The sequence below is a fragment of the Boleophthalmus pectinirostris genome, unplaced genomic scaffold (genome assembly GCF_026225935.1).
Source record: "Boleophthalmus pectinirostris isolate CB_2022bp ecotype Guang Dong unplaced genomic scaffold, ASM2622593v1 HiC_scaffold_8, whole genome shotgun sequence".
Taxonomy (NCBI): Eukaryota; Metazoa; Chordata; class Actinopteri; order Gobiiformes; family Gobiidae; genus Boleophthalmus; species Boleophthalmus pectinirostris.
In genome coordinates this window covers 18,122,838-18,145,945 of record NW_026571515.1, presented here as the reverse complement: position 1 = coordinate 18,145,945, position 23,108 = coordinate 18,122,838, and the positions used below count along the sequence as shown (strand labels likewise).

The 23,108-nt window shown below is 39.1% G+C and overlaps 1 protein-coding gene across 1 annotated transcript in view; it reads right to left on the bottom strand.

Moving 5' to 3' along the window:
* Positions 1 to 663: 663 nt before the first annotated feature.
* LOC110158002 (copine-9-like) overlaps positions 664 to 23,108 on the bottom strand; it is a 229,330-nt gene continuing 206,885 nt past the window's right edge. The window contains exons 17-21 of the mRNA XM_020922421.2: positions 22,803 to 22,930; positions 18,816 to 18,918; positions 16,020 to 16,077; positions 7,023 to 7,096; positions 664 to 846 (exon numbers count right to left, since the gene is read on the bottom strand). Of these exons, the coding sequence (XP_020778080.2) occupies positions 664 to 846; positions 7,023 to 7,096; positions 16,020 to 16,077; positions 18,816 to 18,918; positions 22,803 to 22,930 (546 nt within the window). The remainder of the gene's footprint in view (positions 847 to 7,022; positions 7,097 to 16,019; positions 16,078 to 18,815; positions 18,919 to 22,802; positions 22,931 to 23,108) is intronic.

Here is a 23,108-nt window from a genome sequence, read left to right as displayed (position 1 = left end):
AAAAATACTAACAGTGCTAGTTTTTGTACTTTTTTGTACTATAATGGTATGTTTTAAAATGGTATGCAACCCAAGATAAAGAAAACTTTAAGAGGAAAGAAATACTGAAATGAGTAGGGTTGCAGGTTCCACTAACCAGTGGAGTACACAGATTTTTTTGGTAGTACATATACTTTTTTGTACTATAGTGATATTGTTTTAAATGATACCCAACCCAAGATAAAGAAAACGTTTGATCTAAAAGGAAGGAAATACTGAAATGAGTACGGTTGCAGGTTCAAAAATGTTCCTTCTTGGATATAAAATGATTTTGATTTTACATTTGTGCGAATTTTAAACGTGAAAATTCTGAATTTTTGCTTTAATTTAATAAACCTAACTTTTGGTGCACTGGTGTCACTGTATACTGTGCAGTTACTACTCTCAGCTACAAGTTTTCAGAACCAAACCATGCCACAGTGACCCAGGAAGTACCACTCTGATCACAGAAGGGTGAAAAAGTTCATCAGTTGCTCCGTTTGTCCTACGCTAAACACAGACAGTGGTTCATAGTAATGCTTCACTCATCTGCTCCAGCTCAGGTCCATCAGAAGCTGAGCAGAGGGGCTGTGTACAGGGGAGAAGAGCAGGAGGTAAGGGGCCTGCAGGTGAACGGGTACACGGTCACATGTGGGGGTGCAGCTCGGGCATGGGGGGCGTGGACATCGCGGGTCTCGGTTCGATTCCTCGGCTCTTCATGAAGGACAGCAGCTGGTCGGGGATCTCGGCCAGGACATCTTTAGCCAAACGCGCCATGCTCAGGACCTGGTTTCCTGATCGGTCGATGTAGTCTCTGAACGGAACAAACTGTAAAAGAAGCAGTACACATTAGATTTACTGACTGTCTAAAGGGGACATCATTTTTTGGGTCTTTTTTGTCTCCATGGTAACAACTGAACTTGGTTTACATACATAGCATAGAGGTCTAAGAGGTGGTTGCCCCTAGTGGAAAGTGGCACCCTGTGATTATATGTTTTATTCGTAGACACATTTATAAATGGTTTGTCCTTTTTAGGTATTTCATTATTTAAAGAGCCCATATTACGCTATTTTCTTATCTATGTTATGTTGCTGTCATCAAAAACATTTAAAAAGCATAAAAAACATATTTAAAAGGTACATTTACACTGTGTTCTTCTCTAAAATGGGAAACACTCCTCTTTAAGATGTCATGTGGTAATATAATAAGTGCTCATCTGTGAATTTAAACTCCACATACCTTCACGAGAATCATTTGGATGATTTCAGCCCTGAAATTGCCAATATCAACTAAACAAAAGGTAAAAGGAGCTGTTAACTTGAAAACTGCCACTGAATGATATCACAAGGTGGAACAGAGCATCTTGAGCTAAAGAGATGTAGACAGACTAATAATAAAGGATTACTCAAACATGTGTGAATGAAACAAAACACAACTCCAGGTATGTGTTTGATGAAGTAACAGCATTCTAATATGACTTAAAGAGTTTGAGAGTCCGTTTTACATAATAAAAAACTACTTAATTCATGGTTTAGTCTCATTTTAGACCTGATTTAGCCCTAAATTTTCCCTGCTAAAGTCTGGGTTTAGATCTGGAGGTATTTAAAAAGCCAAATACTGTATCTTCTTAGGTGGTACTTGGTGTGAAAAGTTTGAGAAAGTTGTTTTTGAGAAAGTTTGGCCTATAACATGACTAGTATGACGAGGTTGAAATAGTCTATTAGTTGCATCAGGGTATATTCCGAATTAAACCCAAACATACAGTAGGTATATTAAATTAAATCATCTTTGGTACACAAACAAACAAATATAAAAAATATATATATATCTGTTCAAAATATCTAGTTCACAAGTATTATTATTACTATTATTATTATTTTTTTCATATGTTTCCATTTACTTTTTGGAGTAGTGTTTTCAGAGGCTGCATTAACAAATTATGAGCACAATTAACACTATTTTTGAACTAATAATTTATTAAGTTTCTGATTCTGCAATAAAAGTGAGCAGCTCCCTCAATGTGAATCAAAGTAGGTGTGTAGAACAGGTTGCTTTGACATAAATTATCATAATTCTTGTTCTTGACTTTTCCTGGCAATTAAACCAAAGGCATAATTTTAGACAAAAACAGGCAATGTATGCAAACAGATTCTAATTTATGCTGAACTTTGAAGGTTGATTTTTAAAGTGATATACTCAATATTTTCAAGAGGGTTAAGAATAGTAGCGTCACCCTTAAAAGTGGCTGTGTATATATTCATTAATCTCTGCTCCAAGGCTAATTGGACATATGGGGTCTTGAACATGTGCATATGTGTATGGTTGTTAATGAGGCCAGTTGAAAGCTATGTTTGGTAATACGGCTTGCTCCAAATTAAAATCCTGACATATATTTCACAGTATTTTTATGTGGGTGTGCAGCTGACCGGTGGAGAATCTTGAATTTCAACTGCATTAAATCATAAAACAAAACAGCTTTATTAACAGTATTTAAGTATTTTAAGTTAATATTGGATTCTGTCTTTCTATTCTCATTTTTGACAATTGAACTTTCACAGCTCTACCAGTACAGGTAAATATTCCACCGTATAGCATTACAAATATCACATATATACTTAAAATACATATGGAATTATATGTGTTTTTATTGCTTAAAAGTACATCGAAAAGCATCTACTCTTACGGCAAGTGGACAGAACGCTCCACAGATGTGACCTGTATCTTGGCTTGATGGTATCACCTGCGGGTCTCCATGAAGACAAATAAGAGTGAATGAAAGCCATACTGTGCAGCAATCAAATAAGTAACATCTCACTTTCATTCCTCATTTCAGTTTTCTGCACCAAGTGACTGGAACCACCTTCAACAGACTTTAAAACTTAGTTTGTGTTTACCTCTGTCCACTTTTAAAAACTCCATCCAGAGTATTTTACAGGATAATTGCACATGTTTTTAACACTTTTATATCTTTAATCTGCAAATGTTTCACTGTCTTATATCTCTAGTCACTGTTTCATGTTATAATTAGTGTGTGAGTGTTTTCTGGTTGTGCTGGTTTATTCTGCCTCTTGGCCATGTCACCATTGTAAATGAGAGGGCGTTCTCAACTGACTTACCTGGTAAAATATTGAATAAATAAAATAAAATAAAAATAAAATAATCTCCATGGAGACAGGCAGGAGGCAGACTCCACATAGCCTGCCTCCTGCCATAGTGACATAGTGCATGTAAGCCCCACACACATAATAAACCTAAATGTAATAAACCCACAAACGTTATAACAATTCTCCACAACTAACATAATCACCATGTTTCCCAGAGTAATACCTATTCAATTTGTGGGAGTTTATTACATTTGTGGGAGCCCTGCTTGGTCATGTTTACATTTTTATATTGATGTTTTCCACCTTCAAATCACTCAAAGCGCTTTACGGCAAGAGATCAGTCCTCCATTCACACACACATTCATACACCAGTGTCTGCAAACAATGGAGGGTTAAGTGGATTAAGTGTCTTGCCCAAGGACACAACAACACCATTCATCTGTAGGTTTATGATAGTGGAATTTAAAGCGCCAACCTTAAGATCAGTTGACAAACACGTTACCAACTGAGCTATATTTGCTTTTTTACATTCCCCCTCTATAAATTATTGGTCCTACCATCCGATATTATTTTTTTTCTCTATTTGGATGCTAGATATTAGGCAGGTATTTGGTAAATGACTAAATTAATTAACTAAAAAAAGGTTACTTTTCTGGATCAGGGTCAGTCACCTGCTTGTCTCCGTGGAGATGTTATAGCTTTGTGTTTAATGTTTAATGTTTAAACACATCTATCTAGCATTTATTCATTACAGGTGTATCTATTGCTCAAAAACACAATAATTCTCTCTGTGAATAGGGTTGCCTCTCCACAGATCTGACCTGTAATGTAGCCTATAGTTGGGATATAGGCTTAATCTCTACCATAGAACAATCTAGACAAAGCAACAACATCAACATCAAGACAAACAGGTGACAGACTCTCCACCTGAAAAGTTGCAAAATCCATCTTTAAGTTTAAGACAGTCTGTGTCTAAGTTCACATTGAGGTGATGTGATTCATTTGTGTAACATGATGACATAACACCCAGCACCAGGAAATCTCCAGTTTTTCTAACAAGCACAGAGTGTACACTAACCACAGACTGGAATAATGTGTGGGTGGTATTTGGATCAATACTAATAAATAGTGCAGGAGACGGTTTGATTGACTTGCATGAGACTTCATTGTATTTGAAAGGTAAACCCTGAGTGACCTTACAGGCAAATTAACATGGACAATAGAGTTGAGTGGTGGGATCAGAGAGACGGAGGAGGTGGTTTCAGGACGTCAAGCCCCTCGGAAGCGTTGTGGGCTAATTGACGAAACATCGGTGAAAGGGGGTGCCCACTCGAAGACCAATGAAGTCCCAAAGATGTAAACTGCTCTGCTCCAATAAAATATTTGGTTTTGGCCAAAGATGCACTGTGTAACATTTGTGGCGGAGGGTTTGCCATCTGTTGTCTCCGTGGAAATGTCGTTGCTTTGTCTGGCATGACTGTTTCCACTGTAACATGCAAGTAACTCCACCAGACCAAGTTACAAGTCAGATCTGTGGAGATGTTACCCTGCTTACTGTGTGAATGCATGTTTTTTGTTAAATTTATGAGCAAGAAAAACAACTGTAATTGTATTTAAGTTTAATGTCATACTATGGAACATTCAAGGCAAAGCAATAACATCACCACGGAGACGAACAAGCGGCAAACCCTCCACCACAACCTGAATCAAAAACGTCCTTGCTAAGTTCCTCAGTTTGGGTTTTAGAAATTCGAGTCAGACAAATGAATTGTATTGGAATAAAAACTTAGGAGACTTCTGAATTAAAAGTAATCTTGCTACAATAAAAATACACATAGTTAAAACTGTAAATTCCACTCTCCTTTATCTTATCACAACAGCAGATTTTGTTCTTTCGGGAGCATTTAAATGAGGGATGTGTAGTCGTATGCAGTTGAAAGAGTAGACTTATCAGGAGTCTTTGCAAACTCCAGCATAATATCAAACTCAATGGGATCCTCTTATCTGTGGCCAGGCAGTTTGCTTCCTCATTTCTTTAAAATGCATTAGGGGATGAATGTTCAGTATTGTTGCCAGATCCGTCTTATCTTTGCTGATGAGGGTTTTGTAAAAGTCGTGAGTTTCAAAGAACTGTGTACTGATATTTGATAAAAAATGATCTTGTGGGCAAATCCTGAAAGCCTTTATCCTTTGGTGCAGATGAACCTTTTTGACCCACTGATTTTACTTTTTAAATAATAGTTCTGTTGTGGATAGATTGTATTGCATTTTAAACACTATTTCACATTCACATCCAGTTGTATGACCACACACGTCTTGTAAGCCTTTGGAAAGCACACATTTATGTAGGCTTTGTATGCACGGATGTATAGTGTATCGGGCATGCTCATTTATTAATTGCGTGTGATGTGGCAATCTCATGATTTAATGTTTTGGCGGCCATGCTGGAGGTCAAGGTTGATCATGAAGGTGTTATTCAGTAACTACAATATAATCATGACTACTTTAAACAGCACAAACATAAAACTGTCCAAAATTGCCAGCTCATTAGATCAGCTGTCATTAGATAAAGATATAATGCTAAAGTCATCCTCCTGGGTTGTGGAATACATCCCTATTTAATTCCAATGGACCGCTTTATCAGTCCAATCAATGCCCACTCTGTGCCCAACCTCCAATATCCAGATATTTATAAGTACTTAATTCATTCTACATCGTCCTACACCAACCAAGAACGGAAAAGTTACAATGTTTTAGAGGCTTATAAATATTTTGCAGCGGGATGCGTGAGATCTTTGTTGATCACCAAGCCATCACATTTGTTCCTGATAACAGCCAGGGTAAGGAGAATGGGGGTCAAAACCAGAAGTGTATCTACCCCGGGCGCTGGAAATTGAGGGGGAGATTCCGTGCCGGCGAAAGTGAGCACCGGGGCGGGTGGGATTCTGTGAAAGTGAGGACGGGAGAGGGGATTCCGTGAGGACTGCACAGCACGTCCGTCTTATTATATCGCACACAAATACTATACATTGTTCCAGATAGACAGATTGACCAATATTGCAGCATAAACAACAGGTTACGTGTTTTTGTGATGTACACGCAAAACCTTAATATTACACAAAATTGGCTCTTGTGAGTTTTATGACATGTTACAATGTTTCCTCATCAAAAAAAAAAAAAATACCTGGAGTTGTGTTTTGTTTCAGTCACACTTTTTTGAGTAATCTTTTGATTATTAGCCTGTCTACATCTCCAAAGCACAAAATGCTCTGTTCAACTTTGTGAATCTTATGTAGTGGTAGTTTTCATGTTAACCACTACTTTTTTACCTTTTGTTCATCAGAGATTGATAATTCCAGGTCTGAAATTATCCAAATGATTCTAGTGAAGGTGTGTGGAGGTTAAAAACACAGAGGAGCACTTTCTGTATTTAGATCACAAGGTGGAATAGTGTTTTCCGTTTAAGGGAACTACTCTATAACATAACATTATGAGACACTGTAACATATATCAGAAAATGTAGTAATATAGCTCCTTTAATACTCCTGTGTGCTTTGAAACTCCTGGTATACCTGGTCACTCTGCGTCCTTGTATGCTTGTTTTAGGTTATGACCCTAGAGTTCCATGGACCTTATAATAAAATGGTAATGCGATTATGAGAACTTACCCTTTCTGACCCCACCCACCATGTTAAAACACAGATTAACCTATATTGAACCTGGCATTTTGGCCTTTGTCTTCTTCTGCATACAGTGTGGCAGAGAGCTGACTACAACAATGTGGCTTTTTATAGGCCAAGCTCCGAGGAGTTTGTGTGTTGTGATGTAAGTCCCCGGGAGACTGCCACCGCATATTGGCATTGTCGGCAGGATGTGTACAACAGAATTATGACGAGTACCTGTACAATATCTCTCTCAGCAAGACGCCCTCTAGAGGATACTCTCACGTCGTCTCCATCCAGCTCCTCCATGGCTGCGGAGAAGAAAGAGAAGTGACTCAGGAGTGGATCAAGTACCGGATGTTCTGTTTTCATGGTTCTTAATGGAATCAGAAAGTGTGCAGAGGCTCGGATGGGCATTCACGGTGGGAAAAGTCCTGCACCAAATCTGTCACACTCCGAGCAAGCCAATGCAGAATTTCACCCGAGGTCGAGCGGAGTCTAAAAATACCTCTTGACTGGTCACTGGTGGGCACTGTGGTGAATATGTTCAAACATCGCAATCCCACTGGAGCAGACCCCTCACATGGACTGAATACATCAGGAAAGAGGGTGTAAGGAGCTTTAGAAAGGAAACATAAAGGACATGGGAAAAAGCTCCTTCCAGCAGCGCTTAATCCGAACATTCAGTACTCTTATCCTATACAGCTGGCTCACATTCATTCATAAAAAACCCTCTTCTCTCTATTTACAGTATGACTTCATAGGATTTCTAAAGGCACACAATGGAATCCACAAATACTACCCCACAGTTAAAGCACCACTGTGTAACTTTCTGACTACCTTTTTAGTCTTGCCATTGCTGTTACACAGTAAGACTCATTGACTGTTAAAAGGAAAAGCTCTCTACGACGTTTGTTGTTCCACTTTTGTTGTGCACAAATAGCTCTCTGGAGAAAAAGGTTGGAGACCCCAGCTTTAGATGGCCTGTGTGATTTGAGGATTTGTTCACTGGCAGGACCACTAACAAGCGTACAACGAGTTCTTCAGATGTTGAATTCTCAGAAAGACGAGATCAACCACTACCCACACACTCGATCACACAACATCCATTTACATCAAATACATTCAAGGCTGTGAGGTAGTTTTCCATCAAATCGAAAATCATAATTTGAGTAGTACAATTATTTTGCCAACCTAAATGACTATCCATTTAAAAACATGTTCTGAAAAGCATAAGATTTGTTTAATAGTTCAGCATCTTCACTCAAATGTTAATGCTATTGAGTGTGTTGCGTTAAAAAATGAACTTTCAACAAAATCCTACTATCAAAGCACAAATTGCAAATCGAATCAAACTTGTCATGGAAAAAGCAAAAAAGAAAATGTATTACGGATTAACTACAGCTTTATTTGTTGCTCCTTTTGAAAACATTTCCTGTCACTAATTGGAGATGCAAAAATCACACCTGCACTCAGCACAAGACCAGAGAGTCTGTTTTTCCGCCAATTATGTGCAGTTTGCAGCTTAAATTACATGATCAATTACTATAATGTATTCCTTAGATTTTAGAAAAGTAACTCTACTCTGAACACTGTTGGGCAAGTTACTTCCAAACGTAAAAATAAGTAATTCGTTACATTACAATATTACTGTGTTTAAAATGTAAGGCATTGCACAACTATTGCAGCACTTTTAAGTTGCTCTCACCAAAATAAGTGTCGCTGATTGTCAAATAACAATCAGTGAGCGAAGATGCTGAACTTTTGCACCGTATATGGACTGAACCAGAGCTGAACCAGAGCTGAACCAGGAGGACTCAACCAAGTCTAAACCAGGACCAAACCAGGACTGAACCAGAGCTGAACCAGAGCTGAACCAGAGCTGAACCAGAGCTGAACCCAGGACTAAACCAGGACTAAACCAGGACTAAACCAGAACTGAACCAGAGTTGAACCAAGACTATACCAAGGACTGAACCAGGACTAATCTTGGACTAGGACATGGAATCTAGGACCGCCCCAGAGAGAATCCTGAGCCTGTGGAGCAGAATGTTCACAAAGAGCGATCAGGCGCCGGCTGCGATTAGCCCCGTAGAGCGCAGAGTTGTGCGCCAGTCCTTTCGCCCGTGGTTACCCGACGGTCTATGCGGGCGCGCCCCAACATTTGGAACAATGATGGCGTTTCACCACTGCTGATATCGCACTGGTTTTAGAGAATTTGTATGAAGAAAAAAGAAAAACCTACCAATTCAGTCCAGGTTAAAAATACATTGTAACGTGCGTTACTGACATTTGTACAGAGTAAAATATTATTTTTTTCCCTGTAATGCCACATTACTGCATTACAGCAAAAAGCAATGCATTACAGTAATTCTTTACTTTTATAACGTGCTACTCTCAACACTGATTCTGAATACCACCAAATGAAAGAGTGACTGTACCAGAATACAGATACTCAAAATTAGTATTCAGATGAAGTATTCTCGGTACTTCCCAACACTATAGGTAGACTACACAGTGTGACTTTCTAACATATGTCTTCAGCTAGGACAAAAATAGCATGTGGGGGTGTGTCCTGGGTCTTGTGGATTGCACTATCGTGGAGGTGTCATCACAAACACCACCTGTACTCAGGACCTGCTCTGGCCTGTTCCTCAGACACAAAGTGGCTCAGGCAGAACGCGCTGTCACTGGAACGGGTGTCTGAGCGTGACGCAGGGTCAAGGCGGCGAAGCAGCGCTGCAGAATACTGAGCAGGGACCAGCGCGATTGGAGAGGGATAACAAGATCTACCTTCTGTCCATACATTGTGCTCTGCTTTATCCTGGTATGTTCACGGCTATATCTGAATGCAAAATGGTCAGAATTGATACTTTGCAGCTTGTCATAAACATTACCTGGGGGTGTGATGCTAACTGTAGGCACTGCTCTGTCTGAAGCTTTGTCACTCAAGTTAGACTTTAATCTGATCTTTGTTTTAATGCAATCTGACCACATAGAACTGACCTAACTTGAACTACAACAGGCCAATTTGTGCTTTTAAACAAGTCCCTCTCAAATACACAGTAAAATCTGACACTAGAGTTAATATACCAGTTAGCCCCGTTACCAGTGCATTACATATGTCACAACCAAATAGCAGCAATTGGTTAAATAAAAAAAGTACCTGCCTACTGTTGAACGAACGAATCCTAATGCTGCGAGGTCAGACAGTTTCTACAAAGTGAAACTGGCTGATCAATCAGGCTATGGCAAAGTAAAGGTATGTGTACATTGGACGCATCGCATGCAAATTGCTCAAGCGATGTAGAGAAGCGTTGGTGCGTGACTAAAGCACTGCGCACGTGTCACACAAGCAGTGTGAGGCGTGTGAGGCATTTTGGGCAACATGTCTACATGCAGTATAAATTCTGCGGGCCTAATTAGACTCATATCAACCACATAGTGTAACCTTAAACAGATGATTCTGCACTAACTCAGCTGCTACATGTCAAATAAAAAAAAAATACCCAGTAAAAATCTCGTGAAGTCCATGTTTGTCAATGAAACTCTGAGCTGTAATCTGAACCTTATCTATCATGTTTATATGCAACCCATGCTAATTAGTAAATGTTTACAGGTAAAAACAAAGGCCAAAAGAGCAAAACATGCACAACTTAGGGTTTAGAGCCACTATGGAAGAAAACATCAAATTGTATCCACAATAGAGCCATTTCATCCAGTGTGTCATCTGCGCCATGTGTACTGAGAATTTTCACTGTCTTTCATTTACAATTTAATCTCAGTGTTTGTCATACACAGTAAATAACACAAGTTTAAATAGCAAAGATACAAAATTATAACCAAAATTCAGGCTTGCATACACTTTATTAAAAATGGCCTCTAGACAGGGGCCAAAATGTGTTTATCTACTCTACTTCAATAAAATCATCGGTGTCCTCCTCCTCCGATGAGAGCAGCGACATGATTATTTTCCTATTTCTCTCCTGCATCTTCTCCTCCTTTGTCTTCTTCTTTTTCTGCTGTGTATTCTCTTTCTTTTGGCATGCGTTTTTCTTCACAATCCCCAATATTTTCTCTGTAAAAATAAAAACTGAAAATGATGGGTACTGTAAATTCAAAAGTTCAAATATGAATTATTTTTATGGAAAACTGTCTTACCCATTTCGGGTTTTGCACGCTGGGAGAGGGTGAGAAGAATGGATAGAAGAACATATCAGCACATATTTCTTGTTCTGTTTACTATATTCAGTATATAGTATTAGTATAACTGCATGTACTGCGCATACCTCTTTGTTCATCTCTGGAGACATAGGACTCTGTTCAAGGTTTATCTGACGAGCAGCTTGCCTTGCTGTTCGGGCCGGGTACTCGCACTTGTGGTATCTATCAGCCGCGCTCATAGCCCCCCACTGTAGAGAAATAAAATACTTCACTATTGGGCATATTCCTCCAGAATCTTCAGAAGATGGTCAGTAGTAAGTTGGATGTAAGGTGAAATCTTACATGTTCTTGTAGCGCATCATCAACAACTTCTGCATGTTTGGTTCCCAGGTTTTCTCGAAATTTAAACCAATTCTGGTCCCTGAACAAGGTGAAACCAGAGGGTATCTCAAGGGTGTCTGGCTTTTGGGAGGGTTGGGACGCCTCTGGAACTTGCCTAAATCAGGTAAGTGCACAATTAGATATCATAAGTAAACACTATGAACAAATATGTAACCGTAGCTTACATTGATGTGGGGGCTAGATTAGCAGAAGGACTGTCAAGATAAAGAGGCTTGTCTACATACATCGCATCTAAGTCTTCATAACTAAAGAGAACAATCATTATTATTAATCAATTAGATAGGACGTTAGACAAAATATGTGAAGGCTTGCCTACCTTGGTGTTGTTGTTTTTTTTTCCTATCAATGTGGTACATGTGTTATTGGTGGTAGGTGAGCTCCTTCAGGTAGTGGTTGGAAACCTCTTCAATGTGTGGAATTGTCGAGTGTAAAGTTAAGTTTATCTACCTTTTTGTCCTCCGTTGGATAATTTCTTGTTTAGAACTGTAGTGAGATGATGTAGTCCACTTTAGCCCTAGATTAGACCTGGAATAGCCTTGTTATAGACATGATTTAAATCTGGTGGTACTCGGAAAGACATTTTTTTCTTTTCTTTAGTGGTACTTGGTTTGAAAAGTTTGAGAGACACTGCTGTACATCATTCCAACCTCACTGTCACCTCTCTGTCAGACGGCTGCAATCATAACATTGTAGATTGATGTCATAATCTCAGATGGAGGGCACGGGTCTATATAACTTTATGAGAGATTCACTATTTGAAAGAAATGTCCCAGAAAATGTTGAAGTTCATAATTTTTGCTAGGGGTTATATCCAAAGATTTTTATTTATTTTTTTCATATGACTCTATAAGTCCTTGAAAAACTGAACTGAAAACTACTTTTTGTGATTGAACAATGCTACCAATGCCAGAGAAAAACTTCTTCTAACTTAATTTATAGTTGAGTGGGAAGATATTAAAAGTTATATATTATGCAAAATTGACTTTTGTGAGCTTTAAGATATGTCTCTAACATAACTATATATTGTTACCTACTCAAAAACAGACCTGCAGTTGTGTTTTGTTTCGTTCACACATTTGAGTAATCCTTTATTATTAATCTGCATTTCCAAAGCTCAAAATGCTCTGTTGCAACTTGTGATGTCATAAATATGCAGGATTTTTGTGTTGTGTATAAATGTGTGAATGAAACAAAACAGTCCCGGTATATTTTTTAATGAGGAACCAACATTATAAGATAGATTCAAAAATAATGCCCTATCTTAACTCCTATTTGGAGTTCAGATAGAAGACATTAATGGCCTGTTTACACGAGAACACTTGCGGGTAAAAACGTATTAAAAACATATTTTATCGGAAGTGCCTTTCGTTTAGGTGATGGCGTTTGAAATTTGAAATCTAAAACTCCCTCCAGAGTGGAAAAGTTGAATATGCTGCACCGTAGCATTTCCATCTACATTGCCCAAGACGCAAAACTCTGGTCAGATCTGCTCATGTCGCATACACGTTTACGTCACATACATCACCACCTAGCATCACCACCTAGCCGCCTGGCATGCATACCCAATCGAATTCCACACACCGTATGCCTCACCGTATGCACGCGGATTTCCTCCCGAAAACGTTTCGTCTAAACACGGAATAAAAAGTGAAGATGCAGCGTCCCTTTTGCTGCCACTTTTTTGCCACTTCTTCTGTTCAGACCATCATCATATAAACGTAGCCTAAACTTCATGCAAGTTATTGTTTTGTATATAGACCCATGCACAAACAATTTAAACTCTACTTTCTCTCTTCGCCACCACAGAAGCAACAAACTTGGCCACCACAGCCTCTCCTTCCTTTCTTTTGTCGCGTCTCCAGGGGGATTTACGTTGCTGTATGCTTTTCCTAACAAATATTTCAGTCATACTTTGATCCTTTTATAGCATCTCTAATTGCCAAAGATCTCAACACCAAAATATATCCAGCTTATTTTCCAGCTTCATGAAACACAATGCGATATAATACTGCGGTTGTTTGTACATGCTTACACCTTCAGAAAAATCCATTCACATACACTCATTATTACGGCCCCAGAGGCCTAAAAGGTGAGAACTCTATACAATGAAGAAGCATAGCTGGGGTCTAACACAAAACAAAGCTGGAAAAGGCAATTAGGCCTGAAAGTACAAGGTCCAGACACACACTGAGGAGCACCCACAATGCAGCTATTAGCTACCGTGACCCTTGACCCTTCCACACGACCAAGCCACAATCTCTCTGTTCGATTGCGTAAACTGGTGAAAAAAAGAAAGGAAGCTGGCCCGTCCGCGCGATGATGAGGTGCTAAGTCTCCACGGCTGGCTGGGCAGTGACACAGGGTTACAGAGAGAGGAAGAGCATTGATCCGTGGACTTGGACAGACCGCAGAGCTCTTGGCTTTGAGAGCTAACTCTTCCACCAGTCTCACAATGGCAGTGCTGTAAGTCTTTCTGTGGGCTCACTTTTGAATCATGTAAATGTCTCGTACACTTTAGTAGTGCTGTATTTAAAGGTGTACGGTGCAACTTTTCTGGTGGAAGATCCACTACCTGCTTATCTCCATGGACATGTTATTGGTTTGTCTAGAATGTTCCATGGTATGACATTAAACATATACATCTAGCTGTTTTTACGTTCTTTTTTCAGACCAAGAGTTTGTTTTCATACCTGTCAGTTTCGACTGCTCACTAGCACTCTTCCTCAGAGTTGTCATGTGATGTTGCTGTGATGTGTCTGGTCACCTGATTTATACAAATTTTGGTGCTGTCTTCCTACTGGTGGAGGCAAGACGACAGCGCCATCTGCAGTCAAACTTCCTCAGAATAGTATCCCAGGTGTGTGAGAGTCAAAAAGCCCCCTCGTCCCGGTTTATAGTCCCATGGGCACGTTTCTGTATTTTGATTGCCTCTTTAATCCAGCGACAGTGTTTGTTTTTCTCTGTCGCAATGATGTTTGCTCCATCCCAGTCCATAATGTGGTTCTGTCTTTTACAGTATCAGAGATGGACGATTTGAGTTGTTCCTGTTCTGCTTTGTGTTTTGTTGCTCATGTGCACGCCTTCGCTGTTTTCTTCTCGTATTCTGTTCCTTTTTTCATGTACTGAACACCCTCCCTGTTTCCCCCGATTTATGTTTTATTGCAGGACATGCAGGGTATTTCATATATGACATTACATTTATGCTCCAGTTCCATTTTATCTTTTGGGTGAACGAGTAATTGACATTACCGTACATCAAGGTGCATAACAGAAAAAGTCTTGAAAAAGATCACTAGCAAGCAGTCAAAACTCAAAACTGTCAAACTCTTGGTCTGAAAAAAGAACCTAATATCATAAATTATCAGAAGACCAAATGAACTTCATTGGATTATATGCATTCAGCATTTTTCATTACAGGTGTTTCTTTTGCTTAAAGATACAATAATTCCTTCTGTGAATAGGGGCGACTCTCTAGAGAACTGAACTGTAATGTAGCGTAGTGCTGTAACCTGCTTTTCTCCCTTGTGATAGATAGGTTTAATCTATACTGTGGAACATTTCCTTGGAGACAAGCAGGTGGAAAACCCTCCACTAGAAATGTTACACAGTGCACCTTTATAGCAAGCTGACACACGTCTTACATCATAGAAAATACAGTTTCCCTAGTTGTCTTTATACATTTCTGGTTTACACAAACGATTTTCCCTAATTAAGTTAAGGTTAGAGTTAAGGTTCACTTTATTGTCCTCTGATATTGATTCATGCCTCCACTGCTGCTGTACCTGGGCCCTCTCCAGATCAGAGCGTGGTCAGGACCTACCTGGAGAATCAGTCTATATTACATTTTATGCATTTTTAAGGTGTGGATTTTAAAGAAGCAGCAATCACTAGCAATACAAAGATAAAAGATACAAAACTTCAGTTGTACAAAAGTTAGTCTACAAAAGGGTATAATCACATAACAGCAATAATTTCAGACTTGTTCAAGCAGAGATTCAGAAGCAGAACATTACGTTACTTTATCTTACACTTTTTGTAGCTGGTACAATTTATTTTGCATTGTGATAAGGGATTTAACTCAGTTTCTCTGTATTTCAAATAACAAAGAAGACTATCCATATAATAGAAAATGATTAAAGTAATAATATGTGATTGATAAGAGCTGTATTGCAAAGAATTTTCACTCAAGAGCCTTAAATAACCCATCATAACCAGACATGCATATATCAAACAAATTAATCTGGCAAAGCTGAATCCATGCTTTCTATTCACTTTGCAAAGGTTAAGTTAATCATCGTTAAACTTCTTCTTCAAAGTTAAAAGGTCAACAATATCCCATGCCAAATCTCACCAAACACGGATCAGCCATAACACTGCACATAAAGTTAGCCACTAATTACATACAATTATACGAGAATTCATACACATGTCTTACGGGATACAATTCCTACTGCGTGACATTTTACATCGGAAAGGTCAACATCTCTGTAAGATCTGCAGTTTTCATTAAAACCATTCATTCTGTCCAGATACGGCGTGGGAATAATGGGGTTAGGGTCATGTCAGGGGTTTGGGTGGAAAGAGCAACAAATGAAGCAGATCTGCAGCGGGTCTTATGGTGGGACGGGGTCTTATAGCACCATCAGTAACAATCAAAGATAAGCTCACCATCGAACTCAGCCGGTCCCACTCCAACGATTATAATGGACAGAGGAAGTGAAGAGGCCTGCAAAACATGAAAACATACATTATTTTTTTTAATGGAAAACCACAATGAGATCTTATGTTTTTTTTGTTTTTTTTTGTAAATTTCATAACATAGCAAGAACCGGGGGAGAGAGCATGGAGAGACATTCAGCAAAATTGTAGTGAGTCGGTATTCTTTTTCCTATTTAGCAAGATAACACAGTGTAATAGCATTTGTATAATTCATTTTTAAAAAGTTGATTAATAGTATACAAAATATATATTTTAAAATCATTTAAAGGTACACTATGTAACCTTTCAGGTGGAGGTCTGCCACCTGCTGGTCTCCATGGAGATGTTATTAATTTGCCTGGAATGTTCCAGAGAACGGGATGAAACTTAAAGCCTGATTCATCAGCCAGTTTCCCTCACCTCGCAGCATTAGGATTCGTTCTCTCGACGGTAAGCGGGAACTTTTTTTATTCAACCAATCTCTCCTATTTGGTTGTGATGTATGTAATGCCCCGGAACACTCAGTGGTGTCAAAAGTAATTGCCGGCACAACAGCAAACAAAGCAGAGATTGAACACGTCTTTCCCCTTGATAAAATTCACCAAACATTCTCTTTGTTCCAGCTTTAATCCTCGATCTCGGGAATCGTTGCCAACACAGAATGTATGGCTTCATCTACATCCATCTCGACCGCTTTGTTTACTGTTGTGCTGTACCACAAAAGGGACCCAGACAGGAGCTTGACTTTGACGTCATGGCTTCACAGCTTTTCAGTGATTGGCCGGTGCGTGATCTACAACTTCTGGGGTTCTTTTATGCAAAAAATCTAGTGCATTCTGATTCCTGACCTAGTCTCTAGAGAGAAATGAAATTGAGCGGAGGCTTTAGATGGCGCCAGCTTGGCTATGAAACTTACACATCTCCCTGGAAATAAGATAGTGAAGCCACCAGGTCAAATTACAAGTCAGATCTGTGGAGAGGCAACCTCACTCATAGACATAATGGATATTTTTAGATTTTTTTGTTTCTATTATTATTATTTATTTTTTTTTTTTTTTGAACTATGTAAATGTGCATGTTAAACAAAATTAGAAACTGTATTGGTCACATAATATCTCATACTTATTCTGCACTTATGCCTAATTTTCAAACATTAACTGACAACGAGCTGTAATGGTGTCAATACACGGTGACATTATCGAGAGCTAATCCACAAATTCATGAATTGATTGGTATGTTAACTCCAATGAAGTGTCTCTACTTCACAATACAATTACAAATGGAGGCACAGTCTTGAATGTAAACTGTTCATTTTCACAGACAGACAGCACGTCATGTAAGAGCTCCCTGTAGACCCGCTGAGTGAGACTTGAGACCATAAACGCCTTCTACTATTGCCACTCCATCACTTTTATGTTTACGTTTAAGAGCGTCTTGTGTGTGGAGTCTCATATTATCATCAAGTATCTTTTTACATCATTCAGAAACAGAACAAACCAAGGTGAGGCTGTGAAAGACAAAGTGAATCTGATTGGTTTGTAATATGTTCTTTGCTAATGAATGAATCAAGACGAGCAGGACAGATTCTTCAAAGCGGCTGCACCGTGAATTAAATTATGACAGTAAAATGTAGCAAGGGAGTTCATTTTATTCGGAAATTAAATGAAGCAGGAGTTGTGATCAGATTTTTACAGCACAGGGAAGGTAATATGATAAAACAACACTGAATTGTAAGCTGACCTCGCAATGTTCTGCCGTTTTAAGGTCCTGTATCATACCTGGACATGTGTTTTGTCATTCACACATGTTTTAGTAACCTTGTATTTTTAGTCTGTCTACATCTCCAAAGACTAAAATGCTGTGTTGCATCTTTCAGTGTCATGATAGTGAAGTTTACAGCTCCCTTTCACCTAGTCTTTAGTAGATATTAGAAATTCCAGGGCTGAAATTATCCAAATGGCTCTAGAGAAGGTGTATGGACTTTAAAAACACAGTGGCGCTGTTCCAAAAAACACTGTTCCACCATAACTAAGACCCCGTTTACACTAAAACGGATGAGCGTATCACTGTATCAGCATATCAGAAACGTTACAATCAAAGTATTCCCTGTCCACACAGAAAAGCAAAAGCCGCCTGAAATGCTAGTCATAGTGACAGGCTGGTGTCACAATCTTCACGATGCCCCGACGTCACATGAGCGGTAAAAACAAGGAAGTCCGAAGTTGCAGCAGCTGATTTTGAGCCGAGGGAGATGGCAAGTGTAAAAACAATCTTTTCGTGGGCTGACAACGAGGTTCAGTTGTTACTTAGAGTAACACTGGATTTTAAGACGAGCATGGCGGCTCAGAGTGAGGACTGACTCGTTTCTGTGTCCACAAGCCTTCCCTATCCACACAGCTTTGAGCATATTTGTTTACGTTTTACAGAAATGAAACTTAAAACCGCATGGCTAATTTGCATAAACTAAGCACTCGCTACTGTGCACTGATGCGGTTCAGCTTCTGTTGGACTAAAGGACACGACTCAGTGGATTATATTTGCGCTTTCTGGGACAGAGGGGTGTTCTGCTAATGGTGAGTTTGTTCTGTGCTTTTATTGGGTTTGAGATGGTTCATGTTAAACTTTTCAGAGATTATACAGTCTATGTGTACAATCATACTTTATTGTTACATCAAAACTCTTTTATGTTATTATATGACTTCGCATTATTCATAATTCTCGTTCAAGATTTTTTTTTTTTTTTATATTTAAAAAGTGCATGCTCACATTGACCACGGCCTCTTTGGTCTGCACCATGTCCGAGATGACTCCGTCCGTGATCATGAGGAGGACGAAGTACTGTGATCCGTCCGTGATCTCTGCTGCACAGCTGGACACACAAAACAACAACACCACAAGTTAAGACCAGAGGAAAACATCAGCAGAACATCAGGAAAACATCAGGAGTGTGAAGGTTATAGAAGGGACAGCGCATGGTCTCCTGGCTCTGGGCTAAGTCATACATAATCAATAGAGCTGTACAGATGTGAGACAGAGCTCTACTGTGACAATGTTTAAATCCAGGCTCAGAACGGCTCTGTTTGGCTGTGCTTATGAAAGGTTTTCCACACTCTTCTTTCTTCTTGTTTAATGTTAATTTTATGATGATTATATATATTTTTATTTGTTTGTATTGTGATTTTAACTGCAACTTTATTCATAACGCACTTTAAAAACTGCACAGGTTGACCAAAAGTGCTACAGAACATAATTAAATAAAAACAATCAAAAACAATAAAACATATGAATAAAAACAGAATCTAATAAAGACAACTAAAAAAATGTCAACATCTCAAACTGTGTCAAAAGCCAAAGTGAAGCCATTTTATTACGACACTGTGTACATTTTTTTTGTACTTTCTTATTCTGTAAAGCATTTGAATTACTTTGTGTTCGATTTGTGCTATACAAACAAACCTGCCTCGGCTTACAAGATAATGAAACATTATCACAAAATCAAACATATTTAGCTGGTACTGCAAGGAAGAACTGAAATACAGAAATACAAGTGAAAAAGGGTGAGTGGACCTTGCCTCACCACAGATCTGACCTGTAACTTGGCCTGGTGCTGTCACCTGCCCGACTACGTGGTGAGAGACATGTCAAATGTCATACTGTGGAGCATTCGCCAAGCAATAACATTTCCCTGGTGTTGTGTTTTGTTTCGTTCACACACGTTTAAAACACAAATCCTGCATATGTAGACTGAGTTCTTCTCTCAAACAGAAAACACTGTTCCACCTTGTGATGTCATGTGGTAATACAGCAAGTACTCCATACACCTTCACTAAAATCAATTAGATGATTTTAGCCCTGGAATTGCCAGTCTCTACAGAACAAAATAGAAAATGCAACTCGTAGCATTTTGAGCTTTGGAGGTGTAGACGGACTGACAACAATGAGTTACTCAAACGTGTGAATGAAACAAAACACAATTCTAGGCATGTTTTTGATGAGGTAACCACATTATAACATGGCTTAAAGCTCACAAGAGTCAACTTTGTGTAAGATAGGATCTACAATTTTACATCAGTATATGGGCAATGACAGCAAGTGGGCTCTGTCAATACAGTCAATATCGGAAAATTAACTTTATCAAACTTCTGACTTGGAAAATGTTTAGCCTCATACAGAAACTAATTTGAATTCTGAAGCATATGTAGATAATCTCTATAGGGGACAATATAATGAACCTGCTCTGACTAATAAGCGCAAATCACTCCATTAAGCAGTGATTCATGGAAAATAAAGAATAAAATAATAGATTAAACAAAAATCTGAATCCCGGAGATAAGGGCACAGGCTCTATATTTACAAATGGATGGGGAATTTAGACGGCCAAAAGGAACTTGGAGCTGAGTGAGTGTTTGAGTACTGAAAAGAATCCTGGGTTTTGTATGTCTCACAGGGAGGACAGCTCTGAGCACAGGCCTGTCACAGTGAGAGGAGGCTCATGGGAAACCAGGGGGACAGAGTGAAGGAACTGTCTCCCACTGCTCCCTGGAGAAATATGGAACAAGTGTCCAAGTCCAAACTACATATAAAGCAAAATATAACATCATTTCACCTTAAAACATGTACTAGCACAGTACAGATATCCAGGAAATAATGACCAAAATAACATAAAATTACTTTATTTCCTTCTGTTGTGTAGTTTATCTTAAATGATCCATATTATGTAATTTTCTGATTTATGTTATAATGTTGTTTCCTCATCACAAACATAGCAAAAAGTTGTGTTTTGTTTCATTCGCACATGTTTAATGCACAACACAAACCCTGCATACTTCGACTCATTTCTTCCCTCAAACTGAAAACACTCTGTTCCACCTTGTGATGTCAGGAGGTAATACAGGAAGTGCTCCACTTAAACTGCATACACCTTCACTAGAATCAATTTGATAATTTCAGCCATGAATTTCAATCTCTACTGAACTAAAGGTAAAGGTAGCTGTAACTACCACTACATGACATCATAAGGTAGAATGGAGCATTTTGAGCTTTGCAGATGTGGAAAGACTAATAATATAGGATTACTCAAACATGTATGAATGAAATAAAACACTCCAGGTACATTTTTGATTAGGTAACAACACTATAACATGTCCCAAAGGTGCATTATGTAACTTTTCTGGTGGAAGGTCCATCAAACACTTTTCTCCAGGTCTCCAGGAAGAATATCTGATAGCTACGGTCAATAAAATACAATAAAATTCAATCAATCAATTAACCAGCCCAGGGACTACAGGTGGGAATCAGCACTGGTGTTAAAACCTGGTACAATGCATCTCTCCTGTTAATGTTAATGTAGATTGTACACTGTCCCTGTCTCATTAAATAAATAAACTAAACTAATCTGACTGTCTGGAATGTATCACCGTATGGTATTAAACCAAACCAGACCAAGTTACAGCTCAGATCTGTGGAGAGGCACGCCGCTCACAGTTAGAACACCTGTTTTGCTTTGTTTTTTGAGCTTTAAAACCACATGTAATTGAAAAAATATAAAGTAGATCTGTTTGATTACATATCAGTAGAAACAAGCACATTACATAGCGCACCTTTAAAGCTCATAACACTCAATTTTGTTCAATATAGGACCTTCAAATTCATGTTACATTTTATTACAGCACCGTGTACTTTTTGTATTACTCACACACTTAGAGCACCCCCATATGCGCCAGACTAAAAAGCTTTGTAGTACCAGATATGAGTTCAAATGGACTCATGCCATGGCAACCACTTCTCCTCCAGGACGGGGGAGCATTGAGTTGTTTACCGCCTGAAATCTCCAACCTTGAGCTTCTGAGAGGCCTTTCAAAAATAACAAGCACAGGGGAAAAGAAACCAAAACCTCAGCACTGCTCTGTCTTCTGTCCGCACAGAGAAGAGCAAAATCGAAAATATGTCTTCGATTCCTTTGTCTGAGAGAGATAAGATGGATGAAGTGTCTCTCCACGTCCTTCACCATCTAATGCCGTTGGATAGTTTAAAAGAAGGTGCGGAAGAGGTTGTGTTTTCAATCTCAATATCGAAATGAGTTTTTTAAGGTGAAATACGTTTATGAATCAACTTGATGTGGGCGATGCCGACTCTCAAAAACACTAGAATACACTTTTCTAACCATTGAAGGCTAGTTAATATTCACCCATTGAATTAATATGAGGTTTTGAGGCATCAGATTCATTTTTAAAGGTCCTACATTACCCAATATTGACTCTTGTGAGCTTTAAGTCATGTTAAAATGTTGTTACCTCCTCAAAAATATACCTGGAAAGTATTTTTTCATTAGTCTGCCCACATCTCCAAAGCTCAAAATGCTCTGCTCCACATTCTGATGTTTGAGAGAAGAACTCCAGGTATGTTTTTGATGAGGAAACAACGTTATAACATAGATCAGAATATAGTGAAATATGGGTCGTTTAGCAGGAGCTTTGGGACTCTTTCTTCCTCATTTAGCTGTTAATTTCCTAATAAACGCTCCCACGTGAGGCATGGGGATTTGACTAATAGCCAATGGGATTCTGAACCTCATCTTTGATCCTACCCAGATTGGCATGCCCCCGTAAATAAACTCTTTAATCTGTCGCTCCAACAAGCTGTGACTCATGCCATCCATTACCGCCTTCCCTTAATCAGGCCTAGTAAAGAAGAACACAGAGGAGACGTTCCCGCTCAGAGCCGGGATGTGGCTGGAGCAGACATGAAACTCACTTGGCCACTTTGTTGATGACGGGGGCGAAGTTGGTGGGTCCGTACAGCTGCACCGTGCGCAGGCTCTGGAAGTACGACTCCAGCACGCCCTCGATGCCCACACAGTTTGGGTTCTCACTGTCTCCATTCTGCCAAAAAATATATATGAAAAGAAAAAGGATTAGACTGAAAAATAGGTAACAGTAATGTGTATTATCTGTGTTTAGCGGAGAGTCTGTCTCCTGCTTCTGTCCAAGAAGATGTTGCTTAGAATGTTCCACAGTATGGCATTACAGTTATTTATCTCTATGGAAACAGCAGGTCACA